The sequence below is a fragment of the Schizosaccharomyces pombe genome, assembly GCF_000002945.2.
Source record: "Schizosaccharomyces pombe strain 972h- genome assembly, chromosome: I".
Lineage (NCBI taxonomy): Eukaryota > Fungi > Ascomycota > Schizosaccharomycetes > Schizosaccharomycetales > Schizosaccharomycetaceae > Schizosaccharomyces > Schizosaccharomyces pombe.
This window is the reverse complement of record NC_003424.3, coordinates 2,172,398-2,200,149: the sequence shown is the minus strand read 5'-3', so window position 1 is coordinate 2,200,149 and position 27,752 is coordinate 2,172,398. Positions and strand designations below refer to the sequence as shown.

At 36.4% G+C, this 27,752-nt stretch overlaps 12 protein-coding genes and 13 long non-coding RNA genes across 25 annotated transcripts, besides 2 other annotated features; 12 read left to right on the top strand and 13 right to left on the bottom strand.

Annotated features, from left to right (window-relative positions):
- The first annotated feature begins 29 nt into the window (after positions 1 to 29).
- Positions 30 to 823, top strand: atg12 (autophagy-associated ubiquitin-like modifier Atg12). Its single transcript, NM_001019093.3, has 3 exons — positions 30 to 324; positions 389 to 525; positions 580 to 823. The coding sequence occupies exons 1-3, from the start codon at positions 186 to 188 to the stop codon at positions 700 to 702; spliced, it is 399 nt and encodes a 132-aa protein (NP_593661.1). The 5' UTR covers positions 30 to 185; the 3' UTR covers positions 703 to 823.
- SPOM_SPNCRNA.804 lies at positions 79 to 722 on the bottom strand. Its single transcript, NR_151182.1, has one exon. It is a non-coding gene; the product is annotated as a non-coding RNA, possible alternative UTR (long non-coding RNA).
- hrp1 (CENP-A chaperone, CHD family Hrp1) lies at positions 679 to 5,329 on the bottom strand. Its single transcript, NM_001019092.3, has one exon. It carries the CDS (start codon positions 5,131 to 5,133, stop codon positions 1,012 to 1,014), a length of 4,122 nt encoding a protein of 1,373 aa, NP_593660.1. The 5' UTR covers positions 5,134 to 5,329; the 3' UTR covers positions 679 to 1,011.
- SPOM_SPNCRNA.803 lies at positions 1,024 to 3,710 on the top strand. Its single transcript, NR_151181.1, has one exon. It is a non-coding gene; the product is annotated as a non-coding RNA (long non-coding RNA).
- Positions 5,330 to 5,460: 131 nt separating the features above from the next.
- Positions 5,461 to 6,323, top strand: SPOM_SPNCRNA.2980. Its single transcript, NR_192348.1, has one exon. It is a non-coding gene; the product is annotated as a non-coding RNA (long non-coding RNA).
- On the bottom strand, positions 6,271 to 9,296 carry fta2 (CENP-P family protein Fta2). The gene has a single exon (NM_001019090.3). It carries the CDS (start codon positions 9,140 to 9,142, stop codon positions 8,087 to 8,089), a length of 1,056 nt encoding a protein of 351 aa, NP_593658.1. The 5' UTR covers positions 9,143 to 9,296; the 3' UTR covers positions 6,271 to 8,086.
- hst4 (histone deacetylase, Sirtuin family, NAD-dependent Hst4) lies at positions 6,535 to 8,113 on the top strand. Its single transcript, NM_001019091.3, has 2 exons — positions 6,535 to 6,861; positions 6,987 to 8,113. The coding sequence occupies exons 1-2, from the start codon at positions 6,669 to 6,671 to the stop codon at positions 8,039 to 8,041; spliced, it is 1,248 nt and encodes a 415-aa protein (NP_593659.1). The 5' UTR covers positions 6,535 to 6,668; the 3' UTR covers positions 8,042 to 8,113.
- Positions 9,297 to 9,314: 18 nt separating the features above from the next.
- On the top strand, positions 9,315 to 10,796 carry vps66 (acyltransferase). The gene is made up of 4 exons (NM_001019089.3): positions 9,315 to 9,453; positions 9,641 to 9,905; positions 9,970 to 10,243; positions 10,305 to 10,796. Exons 1-4 carry the CDS (start codon positions 9,429 to 9,431, stop codon positions 10,641 to 10,643), a joined length of 903 nt encoding a protein of 300 aa, NP_593657.2. The 5' UTR covers positions 9,315 to 9,428; the 3' UTR covers positions 10,644 to 10,796.
- On the bottom strand, positions 9,406 to 12,944 carry SPOM_SPAC1783.01 (methionine synthase reductase). Its single transcript, NM_001019088.3, has one exon. It carries the CDS (start codon positions 12,594 to 12,596, stop codon positions 10,845 to 10,847), a length of 1,752 nt encoding a protein of 583 aa, NP_593656.1. The 5' UTR covers positions 12,597 to 12,944; the 3' UTR covers positions 9,406 to 10,844.
- On the top strand, positions 10,980 to 11,240 carry SPOM_SPNCRNA.2979. Its single transcript, NR_192347.1, has one exon. It is a non-coding gene; the product is annotated as a non-coding RNA (long non-coding RNA).
- On the top strand, positions 11,370 to 12,702 carry SPOM_SPNCRNA.2978. Its single transcript, NR_192346.1, has one exon. It is a non-coding gene; the product is annotated as a non-coding RNA (long non-coding RNA).
- Positions 12,945 to 13,020: 76 nt separating the features above from the next.
- Positions 13,021 to 13,364: an LONG TERMINAL REPEAT.
- A 6-nt stretch (positions 13,365 to 13,370) lies between these two features.
- SPOM_SPNCRNA.2977 lies at positions 13,371 to 13,694 on the bottom strand. The gene has a single exon (NR_192345.1). It is a non-coding gene; the product is annotated as a non-coding RNA (long non-coding RNA).
- A 691-nt stretch (positions 13,695 to 14,385) lies between these two features.
- SPOM_SPNCRNA.802 lies at positions 14,386 to 15,655 on the bottom strand. The gene has a single exon (NR_151180.1). It is a non-coding gene; the product is annotated as a non-coding RNA (long non-coding RNA).
- Positions 14,599 to 15,496, top strand: hpz2 (zf PARP type zinc finger protein Hpz2; the record flags this gene model as incomplete). The annotated part of the gene is made up of 2 exons (NM_001019087.3): positions 14,599 to 14,678; positions 14,868 to 15,496. The coding sequence occupies 2 exons, from the start codon at positions 14,599 to 14,601 to the stop codon at positions 15,283 to 15,285; spliced, it is 498 nt and encodes a 165-aa protein (NP_593655.2). The 3' UTR covers positions 15,286 to 15,496.
- Positions 15,656 to 15,662: 7 nt separating the features above from the next.
- Positions 15,663 to 16,014, bottom strand: SPOM_SPNCRNA.2976. The gene has a single exon (NR_192344.1). It is a non-coding gene; the product is annotated as a non-coding RNA (long non-coding RNA).
- On the top strand, positions 15,681 to 18,700 carry sec10 (exocyst complex subunit Sec10). Its single transcript, NM_001019086.3, has 5 exons — positions 15,681 to 15,836; positions 15,883 to 15,961; positions 16,191 to 18,225; positions 18,282 to 18,383; positions 18,427 to 18,700. Exons 1-5 carry the CDS (start codon positions 15,774 to 15,776, stop codon positions 18,581 to 18,583), a joined length of 2,436 nt encoding a protein of 811 aa, NP_593654.1. The 5' UTR covers positions 15,681 to 15,773; the 3' UTR covers positions 18,584 to 18,700.
- SPOM_SPNCRNA.2975 lies at positions 16,183 to 17,142 on the bottom strand. The gene has a single exon (NR_192343.1). It is a non-coding gene; the product is annotated as a non-coding RNA (long non-coding RNA).
- SPOM_SPNCRNA.2974 lies at positions 17,547 to 18,378 on the bottom strand. Its single transcript, NR_192342.1, has one exon. It is a non-coding gene; the product is annotated as a non-coding RNA (long non-coding RNA).
- On the bottom strand, positions 18,643 to 20,241 carry mpd1 (thioredoxin family protein). The gene has a single exon (NM_001019085.3). The coding sequence runs from the start codon at positions 20,076 to 20,078 to the stop codon at positions 18,987 to 18,989; it is 1,092 nt and encodes a 363-aa protein (NP_593653.1). The 5' UTR covers positions 20,079 to 20,241; the 3' UTR covers positions 18,643 to 18,986.
- A 371-nt stretch (positions 20,242 to 20,612) lies between these two features.
- vta1 (Vts1 family protein) lies at positions 20,613 to 23,162 on the top strand. Its single transcript, NM_001019084.3, has 4 exons — positions 20,613 to 20,770; positions 21,033 to 21,130; positions 21,263 to 21,457; positions 21,795 to 23,162. Exons 1-4 carry the CDS (start codon positions 20,668 to 20,670, stop codon positions 22,566 to 22,568), a joined length of 1,170 nt encoding a protein of 389 aa, NP_593652.2. The 5' UTR covers positions 20,613 to 20,667; the 3' UTR covers positions 22,569 to 23,162.
- On the bottom strand, positions 20,925 to 23,347 carry SPOM_SPNCRNA.801. Its single transcript, NR_151179.1, has one exon. It is a non-coding gene; the product is annotated as a non-coding RNA, possible alternative UTR (long non-coding RNA).
- A 230-nt stretch (positions 23,348 to 23,577) lies between these two features.
- Positions 23,578 to 25,509, top strand: gld1 (glycerol dehydrogenase Gld1). Its single transcript, NM_001019083.3, has one exon. The coding sequence runs from the start codon at positions 23,790 to 23,792 to the stop codon at positions 25,140 to 25,142; it is 1,353 nt and encodes a 450-aa protein (NP_593651.1). The 5' UTR covers positions 23,578 to 23,789; the 3' UTR covers positions 25,143 to 25,509.
- On the bottom strand, positions 24,274 to 24,699 carry SPOM_SPNCRNA.2973. Its single transcript, NR_192341.1, has one exon. It is a non-coding gene; the product is annotated as a non-coding RNA (long non-coding RNA).
- Positions 25,510 to 25,914: 405 nt separating the features above from the next.
- Positions 25,915 to 26,251: an LONG TERMINAL REPEAT.
- On the bottom strand, positions 26,064 to 27,588 carry SPOM_SPNCRNA.2972. Its single transcript, NR_192340.1, has one exon. It is a non-coding gene; the product is annotated as a non-coding RNA (long non-coding RNA).
- taf7 (transcription factor TFIID complex subunit Taf7) lies at positions 26,363 to 27,740 on the top strand. The gene is made up of 2 exons (NM_001019082.3): positions 26,363 to 26,725; positions 26,767 to 27,740. The coding sequence occupies exons 1-2, from the start codon at positions 26,398 to 26,400 to the stop codon at positions 27,618 to 27,620; spliced, it is 1,182 nt and encodes a 393-aa protein (NP_593650.1). The 5' UTR covers positions 26,363 to 26,397; the 3' UTR covers positions 27,621 to 27,740.
- The last annotated feature ends 12 nt before the right edge of the window (positions 27,741 to 27,752 follow it).

Below are 27,752 nucleotides of genomic sequence, written 5' to 3'. Positions count from 1 at the left end.
AATTAAGTGTACAGTAGTAGTTACGAATCAACACCAAACAGACATTGTGTGCTTAAACTTCAAGCTTACAATTAGAAGCGTTTTTTATCAATTGAAGTATTAATTAAGGCTACTATACGAATTGAAGATTTAATTTAATACTGGTTCTGTACTTATGAGTAATTGATTTCTCGATAACGGTATTAATGACGGGATTAGTCGATCAACAGGAACTCGAAAAACGCTTGGCTACTGAGGAAGATAGCCAAAATGAGGATATCGAAAATCAGCTTCCATCCATTGAGACCATAATCAACACATATAGAGAGAAAGAGAATCGAAGAGGTTTGTAATGAATTAGTGCTAGCCTTCACGTTTCATTTTTCAATTGTTTAACCATTATTTTTAGTTAATTTACGATTTAAAGCAATTGGAAGAACACCCTTACTTCGAAAGACTGTTTTTTCAATCAATGCTAGTCAAAGATTCGAAAAAGTGACTCGGTTTTTAAAGAAAGAGCTTGGACTACCGATGAACTCTTCCTTGGTAAGTTTGTCCGCTTATACAAACTCAAAACTTTCTCTAACTTATAATCCATAGGTACTGTACGTTAATTCATCGTTTGCTCCTTCTCCTGATGAAATTGTGGGTAATCTATACGATAACTTTGCTATAGACAGTCATCTACTTATTAATTATTGTATCAACGTTGCTTTCGGTTAAGCTGCATTCTTCAAATTCTGTTCATTTATTATTGTCGAAAATCATATTTTCTGTGTTTAGTTTTAGATCTTTTGGTTACTGGTTATGAATGTGAAATTTCTTCTGTAATGTGTTTTAAAACCAAAATCGAGTCTATTCATTAATTTTCTAAATCGTGTAACTTTTTAAAAGTAAAGAATTACCCTGATTAAAATATATATATATAAAGTTAAGAAAATGTGTAAGCCAAAATTGTTTATTGAATTTTGTTACACTTGTAGTAACAAGGCAGCGTCAGCCTTAGACAGTAAAAAATCATCTTTTAACTCCTTATGCCTCGTTTTTTACTAAGGGACTTATGTCAGAAACGGTAGTATTTTCTTCGGTTTCTAAAGAGAGGTCTTCGGTATTAGGTTCGTTTACTGATTCCCCATTTTCCGATTTAACATGATCAACTTCTTCCTTCGCCTTTTCGTTAGACATGTTATCAAGCTCAGCGTCCAAAGCAGCCACCGCTGTCAATGTATCCATCGCGGAATGTGTCTTCATTGAGTTCCTAGTTGTTCTCTTATTAGAAGCTGCTTTACCACTATTTGATCTTAATGCACGCTTAGGAGGTTCAGCTTGTCTGGGTTCTTCTTCCACTTCATCTTCTCCCACTGTTCCTTCAGGAGAGGTTTCATCGCCTCGATTAGTTTCTTCTTCCTTCTTTTTCTTCGTACGACTACTTTTCTTTGTATTGCTAATAGAACCATCCAAGGTGGTTTGCCGAGTTGATGATTTAGTTGGCGCTTTACGATTATATTTGCGTTTTGTTGGTTGATCAGTCTTAACGACAAACAAATCAGGATGTTCACGAACAACACTAAGAAGATACTCTCCTCTACGTACAAGATGAACAGCACTAGGAACATAGCGTGACTCTTTGTCATTTTTAGCTTCGTCCAAAAATATTTTATCGTGTAAGCCTAAGTCCGGGTCATTTTTTATTGCTTGCCAACAACCAAACCCGTGTTTATTAATACCAGCTAAAAGCATAGAATCTTCTTTAATACCCCATGAACAATTCCAACTATGAACGCTTCGAATAGGATATCCAATTATCTGTTTCAAAGGATCAAGGCCTTTGTAAGCACGATGCAGGTGAGTTAAGTCTTTAACACGTAGCGTAACAGTTTCAGCATTAATATTTTTAACCCCTTTGAACTCAATCAAAATGGCTTTTCTAGGTTGCTTATTCTTAGTGTCATCTGCTCCCAAGCGTTCCACAGCCTCATCACAAGCCTTAACCATATCGGCGGATAAAGAATAAATACGTTTCGGGTCAGTAGCCTGTAACTCGGCTTCCTTGACTATTGTGTCAAACCGTTCATCCACTAACCCAAATTTGATCATGGCACGATAAAGAAGTCGAATCTCTTTTTCACGAACCATTTCCTCACGTCTTTGTTGACGCTTAGTGATGGACTTAGTGGTTCTTTTGTATGTTCTAGAAGGATGATCCTCATCATTCTCACGTTCTTCTTCTTCTCTTCGTTCGCGTTCTTCTTCCTTTGCTCGTTGAGCGGCAAGCATGCGTTCTTCCTCTTCGATGCGTTCCATTTCTTCTTCAGGAATAATGTCATCCCAATTTAGGTCTTCAGCCTTATAATCAGTAACCTCAAATTGTTTCAAAAATTCTTCACCACCCATACTTGCTCCACCCACGTCGTTAGAAGAATCACGATCTTCAGCGTGACTAAGTATATCATCCAAATTCATGTTTTCGAGCTTTTTCTGATTTTCAGTTGCCTTGAACATATTAGAAGCACCAAATTTTAAAATGGCACTCAGCTCTTGGGCATCATACTTATCGTTTTTGGAATTTTTTGATTTTTCAGTAACACCCAAAGAGATGATCGCATATTCTAAAATCATTTTTCTTCTTGCACGCTCTAATATATCCTCCTCGACTGTGTCTTTTGATAAAAAGCGGTAAACATTGACATGATTTTTTTGACCAATTCTATGCGCTCTTGCCATAGCTTGTAAATCTGCTTGGGGATTCCAATCAGAATCAAAAATAATAACAGTATCTGCAGTATTTAGGTTAATGCCTAGTCCCCCTGCACGGGTACTAAGTAAAAACACAAAATCAGGGCTATCTGGTGCATTGAAATGATCAATTGAAACTCTGCGTACAGAAGCTGGGATGGTACCGTCCAATCTTTGATAATTATATCCGCGCAAGGACATGTACTCTCCAAGAATATTCAACATACGAACCATTTGACTGAAAATTAATACGCGATGTCCATCATGTTTCAAACGCTGCAGCAGTTTATCAAGAAGTACCATTTTACCACTATTCATGATAATACCTCTCAGCGTATCTTCTCGAGTCATCTTTCTACCCATCATCCATTTTTCCGCTGCGCCAGGAAACAGATAGGGATGATTTGATACTTTTTTCAACTCTACAACTATATTGAGTAAGGATAGCTGACCTCGGCCATCGGTATGACCTGTCAAGGCGCGGTAATTTTTAGTTAAAATGTTCTTGTACCATTCAGTTTGCATATCAGATAGTTCGACTCGAAGAATACGCTCAGATTTGGACGGTAAAGATTTCTCTACATCTTTTTTTAAGCGACGGAGAATGAAGGGTTGTAATCTTTCTTGTAGATCTCGGATGTCGCGCTCTTGTTCAGCATTTGGTTGATCAAAATTTAATTCATCTCTAATGTAAAATTTTCCAGGCATCAAAAAATTAACCAAGGATGCCAGCTCCTTGAGATTGTTTTGAAGAGGAGTGCCTGTTATTAATAATCTATTGGCAGTCCGAAATTGAGATAAGGTCTCGTATAAAGATGATTCACTGTTTTTGAGTCGATGAGCTTCATCGATAGCAAGATATTGCCAGCGAATATTGTTGAGTTCTTGCTTATCTTTCAATATATACTCATAGGTCGTAAGTAGAATGTTAAATTTAAGCTTGCGAGAATTCGTAGAAAGGTAGAATTCATACTCTCTAATATTAGCACGAGATTCCGTATTACCTGTATAGCAAATACTATTCAAATCAGGTGTCCAATTGGCCAATGTTTCTTGCCAAGCCGGAACAGTGGAAAGCGGTACGACAATAAGGAAAGGACCGTGTTGTTTTAAAGAATGGACTAAATAAGATAAAAAGCACACAGTTTGCACGGTTTTACCCAAACCCATTTCATCTGCTAAAATACCATTTTCATTCCGGTGCCATAAATATGCCATCCAGTTTATACCAGTAAGTTGAAAATCACGGATTTCCCCCCCTTTAATGTAAGATGGTTGCTTTTCTAACTTGCGGTACGGGGGACGGGTGTTATAGAAAACACCTTTATAAGGGAGATACGGACTGTTTTCACGTTGCAAGAATTGATAAACTTCATTTGGTGCCATAGAATAAATTACGTCGGCATCTTCCCATGTGCAATTATCATAAGGAAGCTGCCTCCACTTTACAAAGTATTCTGTTTTTCCTTCTTCGTTAGTTTCAGAAGCTACTATGCGTTCGACAATTTTATACTCTTCAAAAAGCATATTTTTACGTTCGCGTTCAATATCCAGAGCTTCGATATCTTCAAAGGTTGTAGTTGGATCTTCACGAATCTCGCGATCATAAATGATGTTTTGCTTTATATAATTGTCGACTTTTTTGTAGCCCCTCACAGAAGAAAGCGTAGAATAATCTTCCCAAGTATTATGAAGATGGGAAACTTCCTGCCATTTAATTAAATACTGATAGCTAGACTTCGGGTCATCGTCTTGTGCATCCGCTCGCTTTCGGTGATTTAAAACGAAATCAATAATAGGCTCATATTCCTCTTCGACCTGTTCTTCTACTTCCTCTTCTTCGTCCTCGAAGTCGTCGTAAAATTCTTGTTCATTGTAGTTGACGCTTTTACCTTTTGAAGATCGCAATGAAGTACGGATTTCGGTTCCGGAAGCAGAGTTAATACTGAATCTATGTCTCTTATCATATGCGTCTTCATCATCGCTAGCCACAGACTTTTTTTGCTTTGGTGCAGGTTTGCTCTTTCGTTTTTTAGGAATCGGAATTTCATGCTCGTCAATTTCAGTATAAGAGAAATCACGATAAACGGGTCGTTTAGCCCTTGAAGAACGTCTTGTACCATCTACTCTAACATCGTCAGAGTTTTGCGCATCGTCAATTTTAGGGGTAGACAAAGCAGAAGATACAACTGTGCTATTAGCAGTGCTGGTTACGATTTCAGAATCATCAAAGGCAGAAGACGATAAAGATTGCTGCGAAGCGAAAGAATTTTCATGATTTAACAGGCCATTCATGCTAGGTAGAGAATTTGTTGTATTTCCAAACTGAGGATCAGTTACTGCAGAGCCATTTAAAGTAGACTCTTGAACGCTCGTAGGATGATTTTTTAAATCATAATTCGAATGTTCAGGCTCCATTCTTGTTACTCCAGAAAATTTATATAATGTTAAATGTTGAGAACGTCCACAAAGTAGGCGCTCCTTTGCAGACTCTCTTTTAAAAGCTTAAAATGCTTTTTTTTAAATATATATCTGGATATTAACAGTGAAGCAACAAAGGATTAATAGGAATAAGCAGTATGCCTATAAGGCTATTAATTGAAATTACTATGTTGTTGGCAGAAATTAATAGTGCAAAAATATGCAACACTATAAATGAAATGCCAGGCAATGCAGGTGATTTTGGTATCAAATTACTTCTCCAGAGTCCCTTTTTATTAATAAAATTTACCTTTTGAGAAGGATTCACTATTTTTACTCATGCAATTTCCACTCTCAATTTTTGCGAAAATGCAAGACCTTTACAAACAAAAAAATCCTTTGCCATAAAATGTACGAGCTATTCTCATTCACTCCATGGAAATTAAGTTAGCTTACAATTTTCATTTCCGGTTCGTATTTCCGAGCAAGTCTGCAGATTTTATTTCATTTTCAAATTAACTGTGCAAAACGTGAAGGCAAATTCGTATTTCATAAAATGCTTCAGTTCGCATGCTTTTATTAAATTTAAAGATCATTAATTTCAAAAAATTTCTATATATTTTATTGTTTACTATCCCATAACGTTAAATAGTTTACACAAAAACGTCGAAACTTTTCACATAAACGTATGCTTCTTTGTTTCAATTGTTCATGAAAACATAATGTATTTATTTACTTCTTTAATTACAATTGAGAGGGGAATCGAGACAGAGAAAACAATAGTTTCTGAAAGAAATAAACTAATTAAAAATTTGACCGATTGGTTTTACTAAATTTTTTTAACTGCATGGATATTTTACCAAAGATTCAAAGATATATTTATTGGTTTTGTTATTTTTTTGAGAATTTTATGAAAGACTTCACCTTCCAACTTTTTCAATTAAATGTCAAGGAAAAATACTGTACTTAAAACTCTTGAAAGTTTTCCCAATATTTAAGAAAATGGAACTTCAATTGTTTTTTTAAATTTTTGCAATCCCTTTTTGTTTTAATATTTTTATTACCAGTTTCTGTATATATTTATTTATTTCATTTGACTATTTAGACAATTTATATATTGATAGAAGGAGAAATCTCAGAAGGATTATTGAAGACTTAATTTTATTCTTTTTATTAATGTCAGCATGAAAGCTGATTTTCTAGTCTGAACATTTTATTAAATGGGTAAAAACAAAAAAATCAGTACTCTAAATAAACATTGGTTCAACGGCATTTTTAAAAGTGAATAGAGAAAAAAATTGCGATTACTGTTATACAAAGACATGGCGAAATTGAGTCTTTCAAGCGATATAATTGTCCTTCAACGGCCTTTCGAAACGTACGTAGACACAACCGCCTAACCGTCAATCACAACTTAATTCCTCAACCATTCCATTTTAGGAAGAAGTCGAAGAGTTCAATGATTTTAATATATTTTAATTAATGCACTCAACTTTTTGGATTTAAAAAATTCCAAATTTACGTAGCTTAGTATGAAAGTGGAGGAGCACGTCCCTCTAATACAGGAGTCGAGGAAGAGAAAATGCCAATCTTCTGAAAATGCTTCGAAAAGGCAGCAATTACTTTCCAAGCTTCCACTTAGACTTCATACAGGCAATGAAAATGTCGATTTATCTCCTTTAGTTTCTGCCATTCGCAAGGCAAAGCGCATAGTCGTTGTTACTGGTATGTTGCTTATTTATGGTTTTCCTTCTTTTATTTTAACTTTTCACTTAAAAAAAAAGTGGGATTAAAAAAAAAATTAAATATTATAATCGTACAAAGGCTCATTTACTAATACGTTTAAACAGGTGCTGGAATTTCTTGTGATGCTGGAATTCCTGATTTCCGTTCCTCTGAGGGTCTTTTCTCCTCCCTTCGTGCGGAGTATAAATTGAACTGCTCCGGGAAGGAATTGTTTGATGGATCTGTTTACAGAGATCTTAAGAGTGTTAACATCTTTCACGCAATGATTAGAAAGCTACATATGCTTTCTAATAATGCACGCCCCACTGATTTCCATTTATTTTTATCTCAACTAGCCCAAGAATCTAAGCTGTTACGTTTATACACACAAAATATTGATTTTTTAGAAACCAGACTCGAGGGCCTTCAAACATGTATTCCATTGCCGCAGTCTGCCCCTTGGCCTACCACGATTCCTCTTCACGGGACACTGGAAGTTGTAAGTTGCACAAGGTGCAGCTTTTTGAAAAAATTTAATCCAGATATATTTGATAGAAATGGTGTTACTGTTTGCCCTGACTGTAAAACCGAGAACGAGGTTCGTCGTATAGCAGGAAAAAGATCAGTTATCGAGGGTTGCCTTCGTCCTCGGATTGTTTTGTACAATGAGATACATCCGGATTCCGAATCTATTGGTTCGGTCTGTTCACAAGATTTAAAGTCCCGCCCTGACTGTCTAATTGTTGCTGGTACTTCTTGTAAAATCCCTGGTGTCAAAAGAATTATCAAGGAAATGAGCAACTGTGTGCATAAACAGAAGGGAAATGTTATTTGGTTGAATTATGACGAACCTACGAAAGATTTTTTGAACTTATGCGACCTGGTTGTACAAGGAGACCTTCAAATTGCTATTAGACGTCTGAAGCCTTTATTAGATGCTCCAAGTTGGAAACTCAAGTCCCATTCTGCCAAAAGAACTTCAAAACAAAAATCTTCCGAACAAACAAAGATTACTTCTTCCACTAAAATTACGAAAGCTATTGGCTTGAACACGAAAAGCAATGATAGTTCTAAGAAAGATAACACTTCTTTTCAGTTGCACCAAGTGCTCAATAGTATTGAAATACCCAAGGTGGAAATTAAACAAGAAGTTGAATATGCAACCCCTTCTCCGCTTTAACATTTAGCTTCAATAAACCATGTTAAAAATATCAATTTATCCTTCTTACCCCAAATGAGGTTTAAATAATGCCTGTAATAATAGTAGTGAACCTTCTCTGAATCCGAAAAGCGATACAAATTCCGAAAAACGTTTGTCTAATTGATTAAGCAACTTTGATGTGATGCTTACAATTTTTTCATTTTGATTCTTTAGTATATAAGAGATGCAGTAATTAGGTTGTACAAAACCAAGATCATCAAATTTTATCTCATAAAGTATTGTAATTTTGTAAAAGGAATTTTGAACATAGAAACATTGAGCGTCCATGTTTGCTGATGCCACTTTTTTCATATGCTTTGATAAATAAAACCACGTATTGCAGCGATATGAGTAATGGTGGGCAAATAATGAGAACGCTCTCAAAAGAGCTACTATATCGAGACATTGTATTGCAGAGTCCGAAAAACTACTGAGCTCTTTTCTAGCAAAATGCGGGATTTTATAAGTAATAAATAAAAGAGCATAATCGATTGTTCGGACCTTAATTTCTAGTAAAAATTTGAAGCTTGGGAGATATTCTATATCTCCTTTAAGAGAATGATGAATGATTTTCTCGGATTCCGCTTCAAATTCATGTTGTGTGAAACGAATGGATGATATGGACGAATTCAATTTAACATGTTTTTTGGGTTCAGCAGATGGCATAACTTGCTTTGTTTTAGGATTATCAGGGTTTTCGGTATTATAAATTACTACAGAGGAATCAATCTCTAATAATGATTTTATAAATCCGCTTAAAAACGAATCGTCGCGTTGGTTAATTGCATTTCGTCTAACCCTCACCTCTTTCTCAAGAAGCAGGGTTTGATGTACAAGGTTACTCCTTTTGCGCAAAAGATCCATTTTTCTGTCAGTGTCTACTCTTCCGTTGCTAGATTTGGATTGTCCACTGTTTTCATTAGGCCTCGCTCGTGAATCTACGCGAGGCATGCCATTTAAAGTAGTATTTGGGCTTCGGTGAGCAACAGTACGTTTTGTCTTTTTTTGTTGCGAATCACTATCATCACTACTGCTAGATCCTTCTTGTTGAGAAATTTGACTATATCGCCTACCGGACATTTTGATATTTATAGTCGTACGCGATAATAGTATCAGTATTACTACAATTAACAATGCTCGTGCAAAAGTGTTTTAATACTTTTTATGCAACATTAATGAAAAATCCAAAATCCTCAAATGGTGGAACAAATGCATATAGTATATAGTCATGGTCAAAGCAACACTTAAACCTAGAAGTGAATCTTAGTAGCTACCACTTTGAAATCACTACTTCATTTTTACGACTGAAATCCATATTACTCTACTAAAAATAATATTTGTAATATTTTATCATTTTCATTGTGAAATGGAGAAATTTACTCGCTGGAGAGGTAAGAATATGCAATACTTTAAATGCTTGATTGTTCACATAAATGTTGTTTAAATAGAACGCAAAAAAAAATAAAAGCAAAAAATAGAAGCCAATTATTTTGTATTATGATTCTTGACTTTAAGATCGAGTGTTTGTCAATTTCTCTTAACAAAATGACTTTAATGCAGATTCATTAACCCTTTTAGATCCGGGAACGGGCATAGCTCCATTCCATCCTATAAATACAGAAACTCCTAGTGGATTTAATTTTAAATGGATCCTTATAGTTGTTGTTATGATATTGCGAGTTCCTCTTTGCATCATTTCTGTAACATTATGGTTTCTCTGGTCTTGTTTTTTGAAACCTATACTATCTATACAGCCGAAACTTAGTTTTTTTATTGATTCGAGTCTCTCCCGTTTACTCCTTTTATGTTTTGGATGTCTTAAATTATCAAAGTCAACTTCAGGGTATGCCCATTAAGTCCCTCGTGCATCTTACATTTTTTATTTTTCAGAAACTAATCATGAGTAGAAGTTTCGTTCAGGGTGATAGCCTTCAACCGGGTGATATCTTGGCAGTGAATCATTCAAGCCCTTTGGATGTACTTGTGTTGTCTTGTTTATATAACTGTACTTTTGCTGTGTGTGACTCAAAAACTTCGAATGTCTCAATTATTAGTGCTCAGGCTTATTTTTGGTCGTGTTTCTTTAGCCCTTCGAAACTAAAGATTACTGATGCTAAACCTCTTGCTAAAGTTGCTGCAAAGGCATCAAAAATAGGAACTGTCGTAATTCTATTTCCAGAGGTAAGTGAAATATTACATATACTTGTGTTTTCCTAAGAAAACAAAGGGCTGATCATTTTAGGGTGTTTGTACAAATGGAAGAGCTTTATGTCAGTTTACACCGTGCTTTGATTCTGCTAAGGAAACAGATAGGATTTTCCCTTTGTATATAAAGTATCTTCCTCCCTGTGTTACCCTACCGGTTCCTTCCCTTTTGAGTTTTGCACGTTCCGTTTTGTTGACAGTTTCGTTCGAAATTCGCATTCGCTTTTCAGCAGAACCTCTGATTCCCAGGAATTGCACTGATGTAACAGAATCAGCGCAAGAAGTTCTCTCCAAATTAGGTCGCAGCCGTGTTGTTAAACTTGGCAAATCTGATAAGCTTAGCTATCTTGATGCCCGTTCCAAAAAACACGTATAGAACCTTGGTAGATTTGCATGATAATCCTCAAGTCTGTTTTATTTTATATGTGTAGCACTAAAAACGCAAGGGAACAAACCAAATATGAAATGATACAGTACTTTTATTAACATAATAAATAATCACATTGAAAACTCTAAAAAAACAGATACCTAAATTGAAAATGAGTGTAATTATGAAGTATTTTTCATGGTAGGAAAATTACCATACCTCCTTAATTAATTTACAATTCATAGGTTTTTGCCAATTTTTTAATTCTTTTTGGGCTTCCTCTTTGGAAAGTTTCCCATATTTCATAGCTACATCCATTAACGCCTTTTCTATCTCACTTACGAAGGAATTTCCGGAACCACAAAGATATATCCTTCCATTTTTATGGCTCAAAACGTCCCAAATAACGTCTCCGTGTCTACGGACAGCATCTTGAACATACTCTCTCCTGCCATTCCGTGACTCCACGACTAACTTTTTAGCGCGACACTTTGGGTTTTTGTGATGGCCAGGAACGGTGTTCCATTCACCATGATAAAGTTCGTCAAGCTTTTGATCTCTGCATCCCTGAATTATCCATACCTTTCCTGTACACGCTGCATTTGCCAATCTCCTTTGCACAAATCCGCGAAATGGTGCAATACCAACACCTGCGCCGATTAAACACATAGGTCCATCATTGTGAAACTCTTTTGCAAATGGGTTTTGCTGTACTCCACGAAACATGGGAACAGTAAATTTCTTATTTGCTAAAGAACCATCGTGTCTTGCTTTCAAGAATGCAAGTGCAAGGTCTTCAAGAAATCCTGTGCAAATTCCGGTCCTACTCTGTCCATTAGGCGAATGGTACTCTTGGACAGTAAAAGCCATTTCAAGGCGTTTATTTGCCAGACTTGGATCATTGGAGATGGAATACCAACGTGGCATTAGCTGCGGAAGAGCGGATATTAAATGATCCACAGGAGGATGGCAACTAGGAAAAGCCTCCAATATATCAGGGAGAGTGACACAACTCTGGGTGCATATACGACAGTAAGATTCGTCCTGCCTGAAATCGGAAAGAGCTAAAAGGACAGATTTTTCAACGGGATTCAACGTATGTTCAGCTAAGAGACGGATAAGTGATTTCGTTGGCGGTTTAGAAATAAAATCACTACACCACTTGAAAATATGATACAAAGACGTATAAAGACAACGTGGCTTATCTTCTCCCCAGATAGTGGGCCATCTTCCTCCATTGGTCCGAAGAACTTTAGTAACATACAGCTCGTGCTGAGGTATCTTCAGTAAGTGTGCTAAATGCAAGACTTCAGCATCTGAATTGGGAGGCATAATACCAAAGGAACCTCCTATTTTCCAATCTTTCCCTTCAAGTAAAGGGTACTTCGAGATATCTAAGCATAAATTATAAGTTCTTTTGACAGCACCAGGGTTAGTGAGAACTCGTACATCAAGGATAGGGGCCGCAAAAATACCATATGGAGGATGAGGTTGTACAAAAGAAGGAGGATGAGGAGAAGTAGGAGAATCAGAAATAACGGTATCTACAGGAGGATTGGAAATAGAGGGGATGCCCAGGGAAACTCGTTTTGGAGGCAAAGGATGGGGTTTTAAAGAGGGCCAATGCTTTTGTAGATCGGAAAGTTTAATAGGAAGAGCTTGAAAAGCTGAATTATTACAAAGAGCTTTCAGTTGTCCATTAAATTGGAGAAACGAGGGTACTAAAAATTGTGATGAAGGAGGCGATTTTGATCCATGGACTAGCCCATGAGAATGATTGCTGTAATATCGAGAGTTAAGTAATGTCCTTGGTAGATTATATAGCCTCCTTGAGAAAGCTAACTCATCGTATGAATGGAAGGAACTTTGAACAGAGCATTTCGGGAAGTATTTGACAAAACATTTATAGCTAGTCCGAACCTTCAAACAAGACGTATCCTTAACGAGTACATGAGAAATCATAGTATAGGAACGATGAGTTGAGATATGGAAATGATATTTTTGTAAATGTCAATTCAATGAAGTAATTTCCAAAAAACAAAACAAAACTGCGGATAGAAACAAGAATAATCGTCTCAAAAAGCAAAAAATAATTGGAAAGAGGTATAATGATATAAAATAAATCCACTATTGGGAAGAATAATACATAACGGGATGGGCAAAAGTTTCAAACGGAAACTTGCAATTCAAACACCAGTAAGTTTTTTTGAGCCCGGTGGTTGATTCCTATATTATACAAACCTAAGAAAATACAAAATTCACTACAAAACTAGCCAAGTTTTCATAAACTGGGTGATGTGACAAAGTTGGTGAAGATCAGATAATTTTGTTGTACACAGAGCCAAAATTGCAAAATTACCGTGTAACAATGTTTGTTCATATTTAATGTCAGCTACGCAGTTTGATATCTGCTTTAACGATACGTAAACTGCGGTGAGTTTTCCTTGTGACCTATTATATTACGAAACGCAGGTAATATAAGTAGCGACTGAGTACAGGTATTATACTATCTAGGTTATAATGTTACCTATCACTAATACAGCTTATAACTGAACTGAGGAACGAGGTTCAGCAGTACCCTATTTATGGTATTCAGATAACATAGATTTTAATAGGTTGTCATTAAGATTAATTTCAATATCGTATCATACATGGTACGATGAATGATTAGGACATGTGCATATGGTGATGCTCAACGCAATGTATTATAACACAACTAGCATTGCTAACCAGAACAACGAATCATAAAACACACCGGTATTTTAGAATAATGCAAACATTACAAGCACTTGAGCAAAAAGATGAAAAAGAAAGGTATCTTTTTGAACAATCATTCGAATGGAGTGCTTATATGTCAAAGGTTTATATTTCATTGTACTCTAATACAACAAAATAAGAAATTCTAATAAAATTGTCTTCGTCTTTTTGTTAACTTGATCTTTAAAGCTAAACGCTTTTAGTAGCAAGCACTTGGCATTGGATCAAATTCAATTGGAAAATCATCAGAGTACATGAAGATATTTCGGTCCACTTGCCAAGTTATTAGGAACAATAATCAATTAAGAGACCTGATATATTTAATTTAAATAAACGAATGAAAAAGAAGATGCTCAAAAGGAAATAATGTTGATTAAGACCTGACAAAGCACCTATTGTAAAAGAACCTGCAATTTCAAAAAAAAAGAAAAAAAAAACAACTTTAAAGATGAAAGGAATAAAAAAGGCTCTTAAAGCGCAAATGTTTGACAAGATTTGAATGTATAATCTAGAATTCCCAGCTCTACACTATGTAGCATGATGTAAGACAAAAATTATCAGATCAAGATTGAACGCGTAAAATTTATCCAAAGATTCAAGTTACTTCATACTAACTAGAATAAGGTCTGATATTTCACGATTTATTTACTTATATTGATTTTAATCAACTGTTTTTTTCATCGAAGAGTTCCTTTTGATAGAAATTAAACGCTACTACGTTACTGGTATAAAATCACCCCTTGTTGTCAAAACATCGGGTAGCAATCCCATCCACCATGTAGATAATACACTGTAAGAAGGTGTTCGTTTGCTAATCATGGCTTTCAATGAGTCAATGTTACACGCTATATCCTTTATACTGTATTCGGGGATGTTGTTATTATCTCTATAATAGCTAAGAATTGGCTTAGTTTCTTTTAAAGCTGACATTAAGCAAAATTGGCATTTCCCTCGAACTAATTTTAAGGTTAAGATATTGAAATATCTTCATATTTTTGGACATTAGCTTTCTACTGAGAAATATCATCACGAGTTTCTATCTGTTGGAATCCCCATATTGTTTTTTAAACAAACTTGAGAATCAGGAGCTGCATTTATCAAGATTGATCATAAAATAAACTTAAGTTTTGTAATTTTATTCTATCTTCAGTTCAATTCGAAACATTAAGAAGTATTGAAGAAATTACAGTACGAACATTGCACATTAATGGAACAGGGTGGAAGTGGATATCGCATAGAAATTGCACCCAACAACCGTGCAAAATGCAAAGGCTCTTTATGTGGTCGGTAAGGTTTTAGCATAAACTGAAAACAATTGAGATATGAGCGCAAATTCAGTACAGCTGATGGTACTTTCGATAAAATTGCTTCATTTGTTTTTAGCGATTTCGTGGCAGGCGATTGGAAACCATCACAGAACGCTATTTACATGTCTAATATTGTAGAGATATTTCTTTTCTACTGACAAAAATTTAGGTCAAAAATACTGGCTGGAACTGTACGATTCGGGACTTTTGTGGATTCTGGTAGATTTCAGAGTTGGGCATGGAAACACTGGGGATGTGTTACTCCTAGAATGTTAAAAAACATAAAAAACAGATTAGGAGAAGATGACATTGTCAACAGTTTAGATGGAATTACCGCTCTTTCACAAGAATGGATTGATAAAGTTGTTGATGCAATTAATGAAGGCCATGTTTCAGAAAGTGATGAACGTGAAAGTAGAAAGCTCGGAGAAAAAATGAACGTTAATTCACAGAAATTAAAAACTTCCTCTCCTCCTAAAGTGGTACGTAAAAACAAGAGGCATCACACAACTGTAAAATCGGTCCTCAGTGATTCCGATTTGGATGCTGAATTTACTGATGGATCAGAAGCTTATGAAGATGATTGAAAATGTTTACTTTTTTTTGCTTGTTCGTGGAATCGCATTCTGTTTTTTAATTTGTCGATTTATTATGAAAGAACTTATCATGACGAAGAAAAGGATGAATGTGTATTATCCTTCACTATTTAAAAATTCATCCTTTATCACAATCTTAGTGATTAAATTACATATTTTTGTCTGTTGAATCAAACCGGATTTTGGCAATTTTCTAGAGATGATCTGGTTTATGTTTAAAATATATTGAGTAGCTGTGTCAGAGTAGTAGAAAAAATAATTATGAAAATAAATATGAGCAATTAGTTTGTACCATTATATAAAAATTGGACCTAATTAGTTTCTCATGACACGTTCGGTTTACTTATTTCACTTATGCTCTCGCTATGACCCACTTCATAGAACCTAGTGATAACCCATCACCTACAAACCAAAGGAAACTTTGATCATTACTTTTCTATTCGAGAATTGTAGATTTAAAATTTCTTGTCTATTAAGACATGTCTACAAAAAACGCGTTGAATGATTCCCAGATAAAGTTATTAAATTCTTTAAATGACAATGTAACCGAATCCCGTTTTTGCCCTTTTCTCAACTAACAGATTATAGAAAGGAATTCCTTCTACCGAGTTCGTAGAGAAGTTTGCTGAGTCCCTTTACGAGACCCAAAATGATGGTTCTAAAAAATGTAAGTTAATATTTTGTTTTGTATCGAAACCATTTCCTCTTCATTCGTGTCCTAAGTATTTCAAAAGCTTTTTTTTAATCGCTGGAGCTTATTGTTATTTTGGGTTTACTTTCGATTTATGGTTTTCCTACTTCTGTCACAGTTATAATAGCCCAAAAAAATAATACCTCGAATACTATACGTTACATATTTTATTATATAGGTATGATTTACTAACAGAATGTTTCAGTATCTTCAATTGATGGGTCTATCAAATCATTTGCGGCATGCCTTCATGAATTGAATCGGCTAAAGTCTAGAGTTGGTGATAGGATACGTGACTATGCTTCAGCATCAAAGCAAGTTCAAAATGAGTATCACCAGAAATCTAATCATCTACGTGAAAAATTTGCACAGGTCCTCGAATTATCAAGGCATTTGGAAGATAACGTTAATGACATGCGCAGCGGTTTAGTTGATGCTGGCCAAGAATTAGAACGGGCGGAAAATAACCGTAAAAGAATTTTATCTTCAGCAGAATTGTTGAGGTATTATTTGGAATTTCGGTCTGGAAAACCACAAACCCTCATGGATTTTTTTCGTACCAATAATCACGACAAAATGCTATTATGTGCGCAAAGGACAAGACAATTGTTAGCGCTTGCTAATGAAGTTGATCTTCCTGATTCGAGCGAAACGCTGGCACGAATTGAAAAATTTTCCGAGTTTTTAGAGACAAATTTTTTAAAATTTTTTAACAACGAATACAGAAAGCCCAATTGGAAGGGTATGGCATCTTTTGGCACCATACTTCAGGAGTTTAATGGTGGTGCATCTGTCGTACGTGAATTCGTTAATCAGCATGAGTTCTTCATTGCTGCTGATAAGGTTCAATCTCGTCAAGGTTTAGAACAAGACCCTATATGGCTGATTTTGCCAGATCCAACGCAGAAAATACCACCGCTAATTCAAACACTATCTTCTTTATTTAGTGAATTATGTTCTGTTATAGAAGGTGACTGCGCGGTCATTAAACGTGTTTTCCCTAATCCCGAATTGGTTCTCCAAACTTTCTTTCAAAGAATTTTTGGTCAGTCTATTCAAAATAGGTTAGAAGAAGTGATGGAGATTGCTAAAGGGAAGTCAAACCTTGCATATTTGAGGACACTCCAGACAGTTGTTTCTTCTTTAAGAAAACTTGTTGCCGATCTTAAAACGATTTTAGAAAATCGAGGGTTTTCGGTATCCGATAATTCCCCCCTCTCTCTTGCTTTAAATCAATATATGGAAGATTTACTGGTTCCGTTTATTGAAGTTGATGATTATCTTAAGCGTGAGGAACATTCCTTACGGTCTTTATTTCGACTAAGTTTATACAAATATACAAGCTACAAAATTCGCTTAGAAACTCCAGAGCCCGGTCTGTTAAGATCACTGATGACTCCTCTACAAGGCAATATGGTTGCGCCTACCGGAGTCCATTCCCAATTTAATACAAAAACTGAAGGATTCCTTTTGAGGATTGCTGACATTCAGGAAAATCTAATACAAAGTGGTTCATTCATTACTGAAGACTACATTACCATTGAAAAAAACCATAGCCATCTTAATTCGGAAAAAGTATATTCATTTATTGGCTGGCATGCAGAGGCTTTAAATAGGGCGTCTATCTTAATTTCAAGCCAAGATTTGTCAGTTGTAATATCTTCGCTTGTGAACCTTTTGGATAAACTGATACGCGAAGATTATGTATTCAAGGAGCTTTCATCTATACAATCATACATCTCTTCACATGATAAGTCGAAAAACTTGGATCTTCATTACCTAGTGGACATTAGGGAATGTAAGAAAATTATGGGATATTTTTCTGCATATTTAATGTCAATAGTGATTCCGTTTACTGGAGTGACCGCGTCATCTCGAAGAGAAACGGTTAACATTCTAAGTTCCTCAATCTCCGTTATTGAATGTGCCGTTAATGATGTATTTTACGCGACCGTGCATGCACTAGGAGACCATTTGGAAATTATTTTAAGTCCGTATAGGCAAATTTCTTATGCTATGACAGAAGAACAAATTGATTCTTCTACCGAGCTTCGTCAATCAATGACTAGGAATGTTCAAAATTATTTAGATTATATAAAAAACCTATATCATAGATTAGGACCTTATGATCCCTCGTTATTGGCCTTAAAACAAAAGACGGCAACAATGCTTGCTGCAATGCTTATAAGTTTTGCTTTTCGTTCCAAAGTCACAGCGGCTGGCGCTTTGTTGTTGCAAAAGTACGCACAATTTTTTGTTTTTTATCGAAAGTGATTAATTTACTGACTTTATCTAGTGATATTAATTTTTTCCATTCTACTTTGACTAGTTGGGGAATTGATACCGTTGATGCGAAATTTAAGTTGATACTTCAATTATTAAGTTTACTTATGGTCAAGTAAGTGAATATCTTTTAGGAGAGAAAGTTTGTTAACATTTAGAATTGACGTTCTTCCAGCAGTCATGCAAGACAAGCGTAAAGCAGGTTTTAGTGAAATGAACATTCATGAAGTTCTCCGTCTACGTTTTGATTTGCCTGAAAACTTGAAGTTGCAACTGAACAAAGAAGAAGCTTTATTGCCCCCAAAGAGCAGTTGAAATCGCTCATTTTTGTTAATGTCTTAATTATGAAGTAATTTGTCTATAGATAAACATAATATCTTTTATAGTGTATTATATAAATAATTTTTTCTGTAAAGAAAATCGTTCTCAAACTTTTTATAAACGCTTTATTTAAGTTTCATTTAGTGAATCTGTATTTGAAATATAAAATTAGCAAGACGAGCATAATAATTCATTAAAGGAAGGAGACAAAAAGGAATTATACGAATGTATAACATCTTTATTTTAAATTAAATAAAAAATAGCTTTTAAAAGTGCTTAAGCTTCATGTAAAGGAAAGCTTCACACAAAATATAAAATGCAATGACGAGAACGAGTGAGTAGAAAGAGAGTAACATATTGTACTGCAAAGTGCAAAATTACATTACAATAAGTGTGTTTATTTAATCTTTGATAAGAGGTCATTTGGCAAAGACACTGAAGGTCCTGCTTGTTGTACTTGGATATCTTCCAACCAACGGCGTAAAGGTTTTCCATAGGGCTTAGCATTATAATGAGATTTCTTAAGACTGAGAAGAAAAGTGTCACTATAACCAAGGTCCAATGTATCTTCAAGTCTTTCGGCTACTGTTGTATTTCGACCAAGACGTACAAAGTGAAGTTTTGGGTACTTTTTCCTAATAGATTCGTCTATTCCAGAATCCGAGTCCTTATCCTGAATTGTAATAATGCAGGATTTTTTTGAGCAAAAAGTTGCTAAGTATTCTGAAAAATTATTATCTTTAATTGAAGATTGTAAAAATTCAACAATAGAATCCCGATTTAAGGAATTTGAAAAAAAAGATGTTCCATTGTTGGGGTGTTTTATGAATAATATGGGTAAATCGGAGGTGTCAACATACGCAGAAATATTGAAAAGATCATTCACATTAGCTTTTGCAGGCATAAATGAAAAAGGTAAGCTCGAGAACTCATTTGAAAGAGATTTGTACAGCAAAGTCGGCTTCATTTTTTGAGAAATGAGAATTACCTTAGAGGAGTTTTGAGCATCTTGGATGAATTTTTGAGTTTTTGCCTCAGAAGTCAAAATTTTGACTTTACTGGGAATAGAATCAGAGACGAATTTTTGGAGAGACTTGTAACTTCGATCACCGTTGTAATCAGTAGAGGAAAGAGAAGATCCTTTGGAAGATGGATAAACCAACTTTATAGTGGGAAAGCCCTGTACCTGGTATTGAGAGCAAACGGCCCTATTCTGATCAGCATCACAATCGACAGCAGTAACCGGCAAGAGTGAATGTAGATTGCTGGCTAATTTTTGGTAAGTAGGTACAAGCTTTTTGCAATAACCACACCACGGAGCATAAAAGACAACTAAAGATGGGCCCTTTGCTTTTACAAATTTACGAAAATTTTTGGAATTTAACTCAATCGTGTTGGATCCAAACATTGGTGAGTAGCCAAAGACGCCGGATACAAGGCTGAAGCAAGCCAAAAAGAGCGTAAATAAAGTTGGAATACGGAAGAGCATAATGATGTGTAGTTTGTCCAGCGTATTTTTAAGGGTAGTAAGGTGAATGAAAGAAAGGAAAATGAAAATCGAAGAAATAAAAAAAAATAGAAACCGTTTGGCGAAAATGAAATAAGAAATACGTCCTAGCTACAAATGATCGATGCAATGGGAAGTAGTTGGTGAATGGAAAAATCGAGAGGTTTACGGCGACAACCACTTTAGTGTGAGGTTTGAGTGAGCATATGTCACGAGAAAATTTAGAAGAAATAATAGGTTTTAGTCAATCAATGAGTTATAAGGCTTATTGAAATCATCATTTTGATATAGAATAGGTAGAGTATGTCAAGACACTAGAAAAATCTGAATAGCGGGGCACAAAAAATGCACGATGAAAACGATGCGACTTGATTCCCCTCAAATGAAAAGAAAGTGTTTGTACGTCAAAACTATTAGTACTAGAGTTTTTTGAATAATTGACTTGATGGTTTTAATACTTGAGTAGACCTAACCTTCATCTACCTTTTTATATCATGTAGCTGGTATCTGTAATCCACCAACTGTCAAACCAAAAGTACAGAAACTTGAAAGGAGAGATATTTGACAAAATATGATACAAATAGATACTATACCGAAGGAATTACAATCCATTCAACCGTTTGTGAGACGATTCAATGAACTTGAGGCACACAATCCTGTCATAGCTTATTGGAGTAAGTGTTTAGTAGCTAAGTGATGAATTTGTAATATGGAAGGGTGTATGAAAAAAAAAATTGGAGAAAGAAAAATATAAAATAATAAAAAAATAACTTAAACCTTTTTTCTCTCTTGTTTACGTTGATGAAGTTTTCATAGTCTACATTTCGCTAGAGGGAATACTACTTTCCATAATACACCCTATTATAAGCACAAAGGAATTTGTTTCATCATTCGAGATATTCATTTGCTTGATTCACTAACTTGTACTATTACTAGGTCTATACTGGGCAGCTCAAATGGCGCTTTCCAGCTCACACGGTGTTTCCAACGAATGCAAGGATTTCCTGCTGTCACTCATTGAGCATTTAGAAGATGTAAGTTTAGAAAACATCCTTTTCCTTTTTTTAAATGTTGGCGAGGGTTTTTTCTCTTTTTTTTTTTTTTTGGATTACGAGACCAACTATGTAAATGTTTCTGTGGTACTAACCGCTCTATGGCGTGTGTAGTTACGTAAAAATTTGGGCGAGAATGAGAATGTGAGTGACGAGACTAGTGCAAAGGCGTATGTTGAATCGTTTTCCCTAGAAGTTCTTGTCCAGGCCGAAAGAAATAGCAAAAACGGGAAACCAGATGTGCAAGCGTATTTGGCAGCCCGAGATTTTCTAGAGTTGTCGAGAATCTGGGGACCACCTACGGAACAGGTACGTGAGTCAAAAACAGCGAGAGCAAGTGAGACGGAATGAAAAAGAGTAACGAGCAGAACTTAGGAGAAAAAAAAAAGAAAACCACGATCAACAAAAATGAAAAAATGAAGGTTCTTTGGAAATTTTTTTATTTTTTATTTTTGTTTTGTCAAAAACAAAATCGTCTTTTCCAATTCACATTACCATGTGTTTTTTTTTTCGACTCGTTTCTTCTTTTGCCATTCTGAGGATTTCCTTCCTATCGGTATTTTTCTCTCTCGTTTGTATTATACAACGATGCTTTATGATGCTTATAACGATTTTTTGTTCCCTACTAACCCCTATTGCTACGTAGATTACCAAGTCAATCAAATTTTGCAAGTTACGTGCGCTCCAAGTCGCAAATCCCCAACGAAAGGCCAAAACACCCTCAAACCACGCGACCGAGGAGTTACAGCAATCTTCCACAAATTCCACAACCCTACCTACGCAAGAAGCCGCCGTTGAAACGAATGCCTCTGCTTCTCATGAAACATCTTTTGCTCTCCCCACTACATCTCCAGCAGCATCGCTCTCCATCTCTCCTACAAAGTCTGCAGCCGTATCTTCCGAGCCTAATGTAGAAGCAGACGTAAAATCGTTGTCTTCAACACCGGCTGCTCCACAACTAAATTCACCTTCCCATTCATATGAGCCTACCACGTTCCCCTCAACTACATCAATAACCGAAAATTTGCCAACAATAGATCCTACTCGTTCCACTCGCTCTTCCTCGCATATCCAAAGTTTATCTCCTGAGTCAAAGCAAACATCAGATGGGCATCGGCCTCCCTCCCCTACGTCAATCACCACCACCTCCACCTCCATCGATCCGTCAGTAGCATTTTCCAGCAAGTCAACTTTAGCCACAACAAGAACAAATGCCCCTCTATCAAGGCCATCTCAACCGACTAAAGCCTCCCCCTTGAACAAGTTTTCCGCCTTGGAGGCTATCCAATCTGCTCGAAGTCATGCACGCTATGCATACAGTGCATTAGACTACGAAGACACAACGACAGCCATTCATCATCTAAAGTCGGCACTAAAACTTTTGGAGGAAGAGGAGCAGGGAAATCATACTGCAGACTAGAGGAAGAATGCTGGGGCTGGAATGGAGGGGATCTCAATGAGACAATGGGAAAAGGTGGGGCAGATACCAGTAAAATTATCTATCCATCTTGGGGAGAAACAATCTAATTGTACCACTCTCCCCACTATTCGTCTCTCTTAATGTTTGTTTATTTGTTTGTTTTTTTTTTATCCACTTTTTTTTCTTCAAATGCTTTCTAATTGTAGCAGGACCCCGCCTTTCTCTCCACTCTTCCCATTTTCCCTCGCCGTTGAGTGGCACTGCTCATCCCTGTCTCCTCATTTTTTGTCGCGTCATTTTAGCGAGCGTTTATTAAGGAACTGGCGAATGACTGCTGTTGTATATATTTCCCCAGATTTTCAGCAAGTAAGCTTTTGTCTTGTACTGCATACCACGTTGTCTTTCTTGCCCCTATGACGCAGTTATGAGACCAACGAGTCATGGGTTTATCCTGCCTCATCTTTTGTTACGTTATTTTCCTGTCTGCTTGGGTTTGGCTTCCGCAGTGGGGAACTGGCAATTGCGGTGGATATGTGTGGTGTCATCGCCCTCTCATCAAGTTTATATGTAGAGGGGCAGCGCTGAATTCTTTGCTCTTGGTTATTGCTTTCGCAGTTTTCCATATTTCCCCCATCCATCCATCCATCCATCCACCTCTTCTCTTCTCTTCTTTTTTTAACAGAATTGCTTTTTCCATTGTAAAATAAAACCATAGCAAGTTTTCACTACCACTTGGGTTTTTTTTTCTTTTCTTTAATTATTTTTTTAATCAACTTTCGTTGCTTTAATTTTTAAATATTTTTTCTCTTTTCATTCTTCCTACTCTTCCCGTTTACCGTCGATCGGCTGATTCTAGTTTTGACAATCACCATTGACTACGTCGATCCCTTTTTTTTTGGCCAGCCGAGATCATATATCCCGTTCATTCTTGGAACTTTCGTGATCTTTCGACTGTCTATTGATTCCGCAAACAAGTATATATATACACATATAGTTGTTTTTTCTTTTTGGACCTCTGTTCCATTGCGTTTCTCTCCTTCTTAGTTACTTGTGCTTCTTTACCTATTTCCTTTTTCTTTTTAAATAAGGATTCTTCTGTATCGAAATAAATTTCAAGAAAGGTAAGAACCGTTCCACACGCCTATTCTTGTATTTCTCTTTTCTTCGATTTGATTCGATTTCTATTCGTAACGCTTAGCTAGTCTTTGAACTTCCTTCATAATGATTGGTCCTCGTCTTTGCGCTGCAACCCCTCGCTTCCCTCTCGTTTCCCTCGCCCACAGGAACTCTAAAGTATTTGCGCTCGCCTCTTCCAATGCCGTTGCACAACGTTGGGGCAAACGCTTTTATGCTCCTATTGAAACGGAGACGCCTCACAAAGTTGGTGTAGAGTTTGAAGAATCCAAAGATCGCATTTTCACCTCTCCTCAAAAGTATGTTCAGGGTCGTCATGCCTTCACTAGATCCTATATGTATGTCAAAAAATGGGCCACTAAATCAGCTGTCGTGCTTGCCGACCAGAACGTATGGAACATTTGTGCCAATAAAATTGTCGATTCTCTTTCTCAAAACGGAATGACTGTCACCAAACTGGTCTTTGGCGGCGAGGCAAGCTTGGTGGAACTGGATAAACTTCGCAAACAGTGCCCTGATGATACTCAAGTCATCATTGGAGTTGGTGGTGGTAAAACCATGGATTCCGCAAAGTATATTGCTCATTCCATGAATCTTCCATCCATCATTTGTCCTACTACTGCCTCCTCTGATGCCGCTACTTCCTCTCTTTCCGTCATTTACACTCCTGACGGTCAATTCCAAAAATACAGCTTTTACCCCCTTAATCCCAACCTCATTTTCATCGATACCGATGTGATTGTTCGCGCTCCCGTCCGCTTCCTTATTAGTGGCATTGGTGATGCTTTGTCCACCTGGGTGGAAACTGAATCCGTTATTCGCTCAAATTCCACTTCCTTTGCCGGAGGTGTGGCCTCCATTGCTGGCCGTTACATTGCCCGTGCTTGCAAAGACACTCTTGAAAAGTATGCCCTGAGCGCTATTCTTTCCAACACTCGCGGTGTTTGTACCGAGGCATTTGAGAACGTGGTCGAGGCCAACACATTGATGTCTGGTCTAGGCTTTGAAAACGGTGGTCTTGCTGCTGCTCATGCCATCCATAACGGTATGACCGCCATCCACGGTCCCGTTCATCGTTTAATGCATGGTGAAAAGGTTGCTTACGGTACCTTAGTTCAAGTTGTTTTGGAGGATTGGCCGTTGGAAGACTTCAATAATCTTGCTTCTTTTATGGCAAAATGTCATCTTCCCATTACCCTTGAGGAACTTGGTATTCCCAACGTAACCGATGAAGAGTTATTGATGGTAGGTAGAGCTACTTTGCGACCTGATGAGAGTATTCACAACATGTCAAAGAAGTTCAATCCATCTCAAATTGCTGACGCTATTAAAGCCGTTGACTCCTATTCACAAAAATGGCAAGAACAAACTGGATGGACCGAGCGTTTTAGATTACCCCCTTCTCGTCATAGTCCTCACTTGACCGACATTCATCCATAGGCATTATTTTTATCCCCAGCTTCAATTTTCCCTAGTAAATCCAAAAGAAGAAAAGAAATTTTTAAGCGGGTTTTCTTCATTGATCATTAATGTCCTGAGTGTTTTTTTTTCTATAGTAGTCTTTTATTTCGTGTGCTTCCTTTCCTCTTGGAACTTTTTTTACCTTTTTTCTTTCTTCCTTTTTTTTATTTTTTTAAAAAAGTTGTAAGCTTTTCCCGTTAATCTAGTGATTTAATGATCAACCTTTTCGGCCTACTCCAAAGTTTTTTACGCCCCTTATAACTTCATGAATAATTTGCTTTATTTTTGTTACGAATGAAAAAAATTGTTCCCCTTTTCAAATGAATGTTTTATCGTTGTTAGTTGTATTGTATTAAAGTTGTTCACCGTAATTGATCTATTTGTTACAATGCACATCATCTGTGTTGCTTCCTTTTTTTTTTTTTTTTTTTGCAATCGCTTTTTATTGTGATAGATTTCAAAAGTTTTAAATGTAATTACAATTAATAATGTTCCTATGTTAGAAAACTTTAAATAACTAAAGTGATTTGTTTTCACGTATTATACAATTGTCGCTAGTGGCCTTGTCAAACATTCGTTGTTATTATATTATATGCTAACTCAATATGATTAGTATGCTACAAATGGTATAATAAGTGAGTAAATCCCGGATTCCTAGCTACATTGAAAACCCTTTTTACCTTAACCTTTGCATCGATCAACAATTTCGCGCTTTATTTACATTGTTTACTGTGGGATAAATAAGTAGTGTTGTCAACAATACATTACTCAAGGATACACTACGTTGAGTATCACTATATGACACATGTCCTAATCATTCATCGTTGTATGAAACAGTATTGAGATTGACCTTAATAATAATCTATTAATATTTTTATTATCTGAATACTATAAATAGGGCTACTGCCGAACCTTGTTCCTCAGTTCAGTAGTTTAGCTATGTCGGTGATCGATACTAATGGACTTCTTATAGTAACAAATATACATTGTTAGTTAAACATACCACATACCGCTATACTGTAGGTCGCAAGAGAAACTCACCGCAGTTCTATGAATCGTTAAATAGATACCAAACTGCGTAGCTGACAGGTGTTTGCAGATAACGATTGTATTAAAAAAATGTTGTAAATCACTATGGCTCGTTAGTAGTAGATAACGAGACTCACTTGAAGGTTTAGCGACTTGCTAATCGAGCGTTTGCCAACGACAATTACTCAAAAGGCGGTTTTCGAAAATGGTTAAGCTAAAAATTCGTGCTGTTCAGCCTCCTCCAAATGATTCACGATCTAGCACTCCAGCCACTGGTCCTCCTCCCCCAATTCCTAAAATTAAGATCAAGACACGTGAACCTAAAGGCCCTCGATTGACAAAAATTCGGTTAAAAAGAGTTCGCGAACCTGGCTTAGGATATGATTCAGAAGCTTCTGACAGAGAAGAAGACACTTATATTGAAGAACAAATTATATTACGTCTTCCTCCTGGTGAAGATTGTGAGTATGTTCGAAAAGCAATTGAAAATAGGGAAGTGGGACGAGGTGCAGACATATGGGTGAAGTTCAAAGGTAATGACTTGGTTACACTATATTATTATTAACAGAGTTAGATCAAAGAAGAGCGGTTGTTCATGTTAATGGTCATTTGTACGCTGCGAAGTTAGTTGATTTGCCATGCATCATAGAATCTAATAAATCATTCGACAAAAAAGTTATCTTCAAGGCTGCTGACATCTGTCAAATGTTGATAGCTACAGAAAGAATCGAGCACGAAAATTCTGTTCTCAATACTCAGTTAAAGCAAGCTGATTACATTTATCCACATGGATTGACGACGCCAATGCATTGGGTGCGGCAGAAGCGATTTCGAAAACGTGTTTCGAACAGAACAATCGAAGCAGTTGAAAATGAGGTTGACCGATTGCTTGCAATGGATGAACGCGCTGAAAGTACATCGAATGAGTTGATTGATCAAGCACAATTGGCTCGTGACTCAAGCATCGCTCTTTCAGAGGATACATCGTTTGATGGAATGGCAGGACTTCGTGGTACCAGCATCGATCGGGACGACCAAAGCGTGCAAACTGATATGTTTGATGGTATGGATGAGGACGATTTGGCTGGACAGATTGAACAGGGTATGCTTGAGCTTAGTCAAGATACTCGGGAGTCAACAGCAGAACCTCGTGCCGCAGGTGAAGAATCTGCTAGTGAAGAAGAAGAAGAGGAGGAAGAAGAAGAAGAAGAGGAAAATGAAGCTGACGATGAGACTCGCGAAAATAAACGACAAAATAGACTTGTTCGTGAGTTTATTTCAGAGTTGGAGTCTTCTATTCAAAAACGTAGAAAGGATGCCGATGAAGCAACTAATCCCATTCTACGAAATCGTTTCCTTGCAGACGTTAATCGTATGGTGACCGAGTTAGAGTTAAAACGTACTCAACTTGTCGATAACCCTGAATAAATGTGTTGCGTAGTTACATCTTTTTACATTTTTTTTTAAAGAAAAAAGCATTTATTTCTATACGTTTTACCTTTTGCATATCAGCTACAATAATAATGAACATCGGTTATGGTTTGGATATATATACATATA

What these genes read in the sequence shown, in the direction of transcription:
- atg12 (NM_001019093.3), top strand. Translation starts at nt 186, where the DNA reads ATGACGGGATTAGTCGATCAACAGGAACTCGAAAAACGCTTGGCTACT. An exon ending in AGAGAAAGAGAATCGAAGAG is followed by an intron (nt 325 to 388) that starts GTTTGTAATGAA and finishes CATTATTTTTAG; the next exon opens with TTAATTTACGATTTAAAGCA. An exon ending in TACCGATGAACTCTTCCTTG is followed by an intron (nt 526 to 579) that starts GTAAGTTTGTCC and finishes TATAATCCATAG; the next exon opens with GTACTGTACGTTAATTCATC.
- hrp1 (NM_001019092.3), bottom strand. Translation starts at nt 5,133, where the DNA reads ATGGAGCCTGAACATTCGAATTATGATTTAAAAAATCATCCTACGAGC.
- hst4 (NM_001019091.3), top strand. Translation starts at nt 6,669, where the DNA reads ATGAAAGTGGAGGAGCACGTCCCTCTAATACAGGAGTCGAGGAAGAGA. An exon ending in GCGCATAGTCGTTGTTACTG is followed by an intron (nt 6,862 to 6,986) that starts GTATGTTGCTTA and finishes ACGTTTAAACAG; the next exon opens with GTGCTGGAATTTCTTGTGAT.
- fta2 (NM_001019090.3), bottom strand. Translation starts at nt 9,142, where the DNA reads ATGTCCGGTAGGCGATATAGTCAAATTTCTCAACAAGAAGGATCTAGC.
- vps66 (NM_001019089.3), top strand. Translation starts at nt 9,429, where the DNA reads ATGGAGAAATTTACTCGCTGGAGAG. An exon ending in GAAATTTACTCGCTGGAGAG is followed by an intron (nt 9,454 to 9,640) that starts GTAAGAATATGC and finishes TAACCCTTTTAG; the next exon opens with ATCCGGGAACGGGCATAGCT. An exon ending in TCGTAATTCTATTTCCAGAG is followed by an intron (nt 10,244 to 10,304) that starts GTAAGTGAAATA and finishes TGATCATTTTAG; the next exon opens with GGTGTTTGTACAAATGGAAG.
- SPOM_SPAC1783.01 (NM_001019088.3), bottom strand. Translation starts at nt 12,596, where the DNA reads ATGATTTCTCATGTACTCGTTAAGGATACGTCTTGTTTGAAGGTTCGG.
- sec10 (NM_001019086.3), top strand. Translation starts at nt 15,774, where the DNA reads ATGTCTACAAAAAACGCGTTGAATGATTCCCAGATAAAGTTATTAAAT. An exon ending in TAAATTCTTTAAATGACAAT is followed by an intron (nt 15,837 to 15,882) that starts GTAACCGAATCC and finishes AACAGATTATAG; the next exon opens with AAAGGAATTCCTTCTACCGA. An exon ending in AAATGATGGTTCTAAAAAAT is followed by an intron (nt 15,962 to 16,190) that starts GTAAGTTAATAT and finishes AGAATGTTTCAG; the next exon opens with TATCTTCAATTGATGGGTCT.
- mpd1 (NM_001019085.3), bottom strand. Translation starts at nt 20,078, where the DNA reads ATGCTCTTCCGTATTCCAACTTTATTTACGCTCTTTTTGGCTTGCTTC.
- vta1 (NM_001019084.3), top strand. Translation starts at nt 20,668, where the DNA reads ATGATACAAATAGATACTATACCGAAGGAATTACAATCCATTCAACCG. An exon ending in TCCTGTCATAGCTTATTGGA is followed by an intron (nt 20,771 to 21,032) that starts GTAAGTGTTTAG and finishes TACTATTACTAG; the next exon opens with GTCTATACTGGGCAGCTCAA. An exon ending in GGGGACCACCTACGGAACAG is followed by an intron (nt 21,458 to 21,794) that starts GTACGTGAGTCA and finishes ATTGCTACGTAG; the next exon opens with ATTACCAAGTCAATCAAATT.
- gld1 (NM_001019083.3), top strand. Translation starts at nt 23,790, where the DNA reads ATGATTGGTCCTCGTCTTTGCGCTGCAACCCCTCGCTTCCCTCTCGTT.
- taf7 (NM_001019082.3), top strand. Translation starts at nt 26,398, where the DNA reads ATGGTTAAGCTAAAAATTCGTGCTGTTCAGCCTCCTCCAAATGATTCA. An exon ending in CATATGGGTGAAGTTCAAAG is followed by an intron (nt 26,726 to 26,766) that starts GTAATGACTTGG and finishes TAACAGAGTTAG; the next exon opens with ATCAAAGAAGAGCGGTTGTT.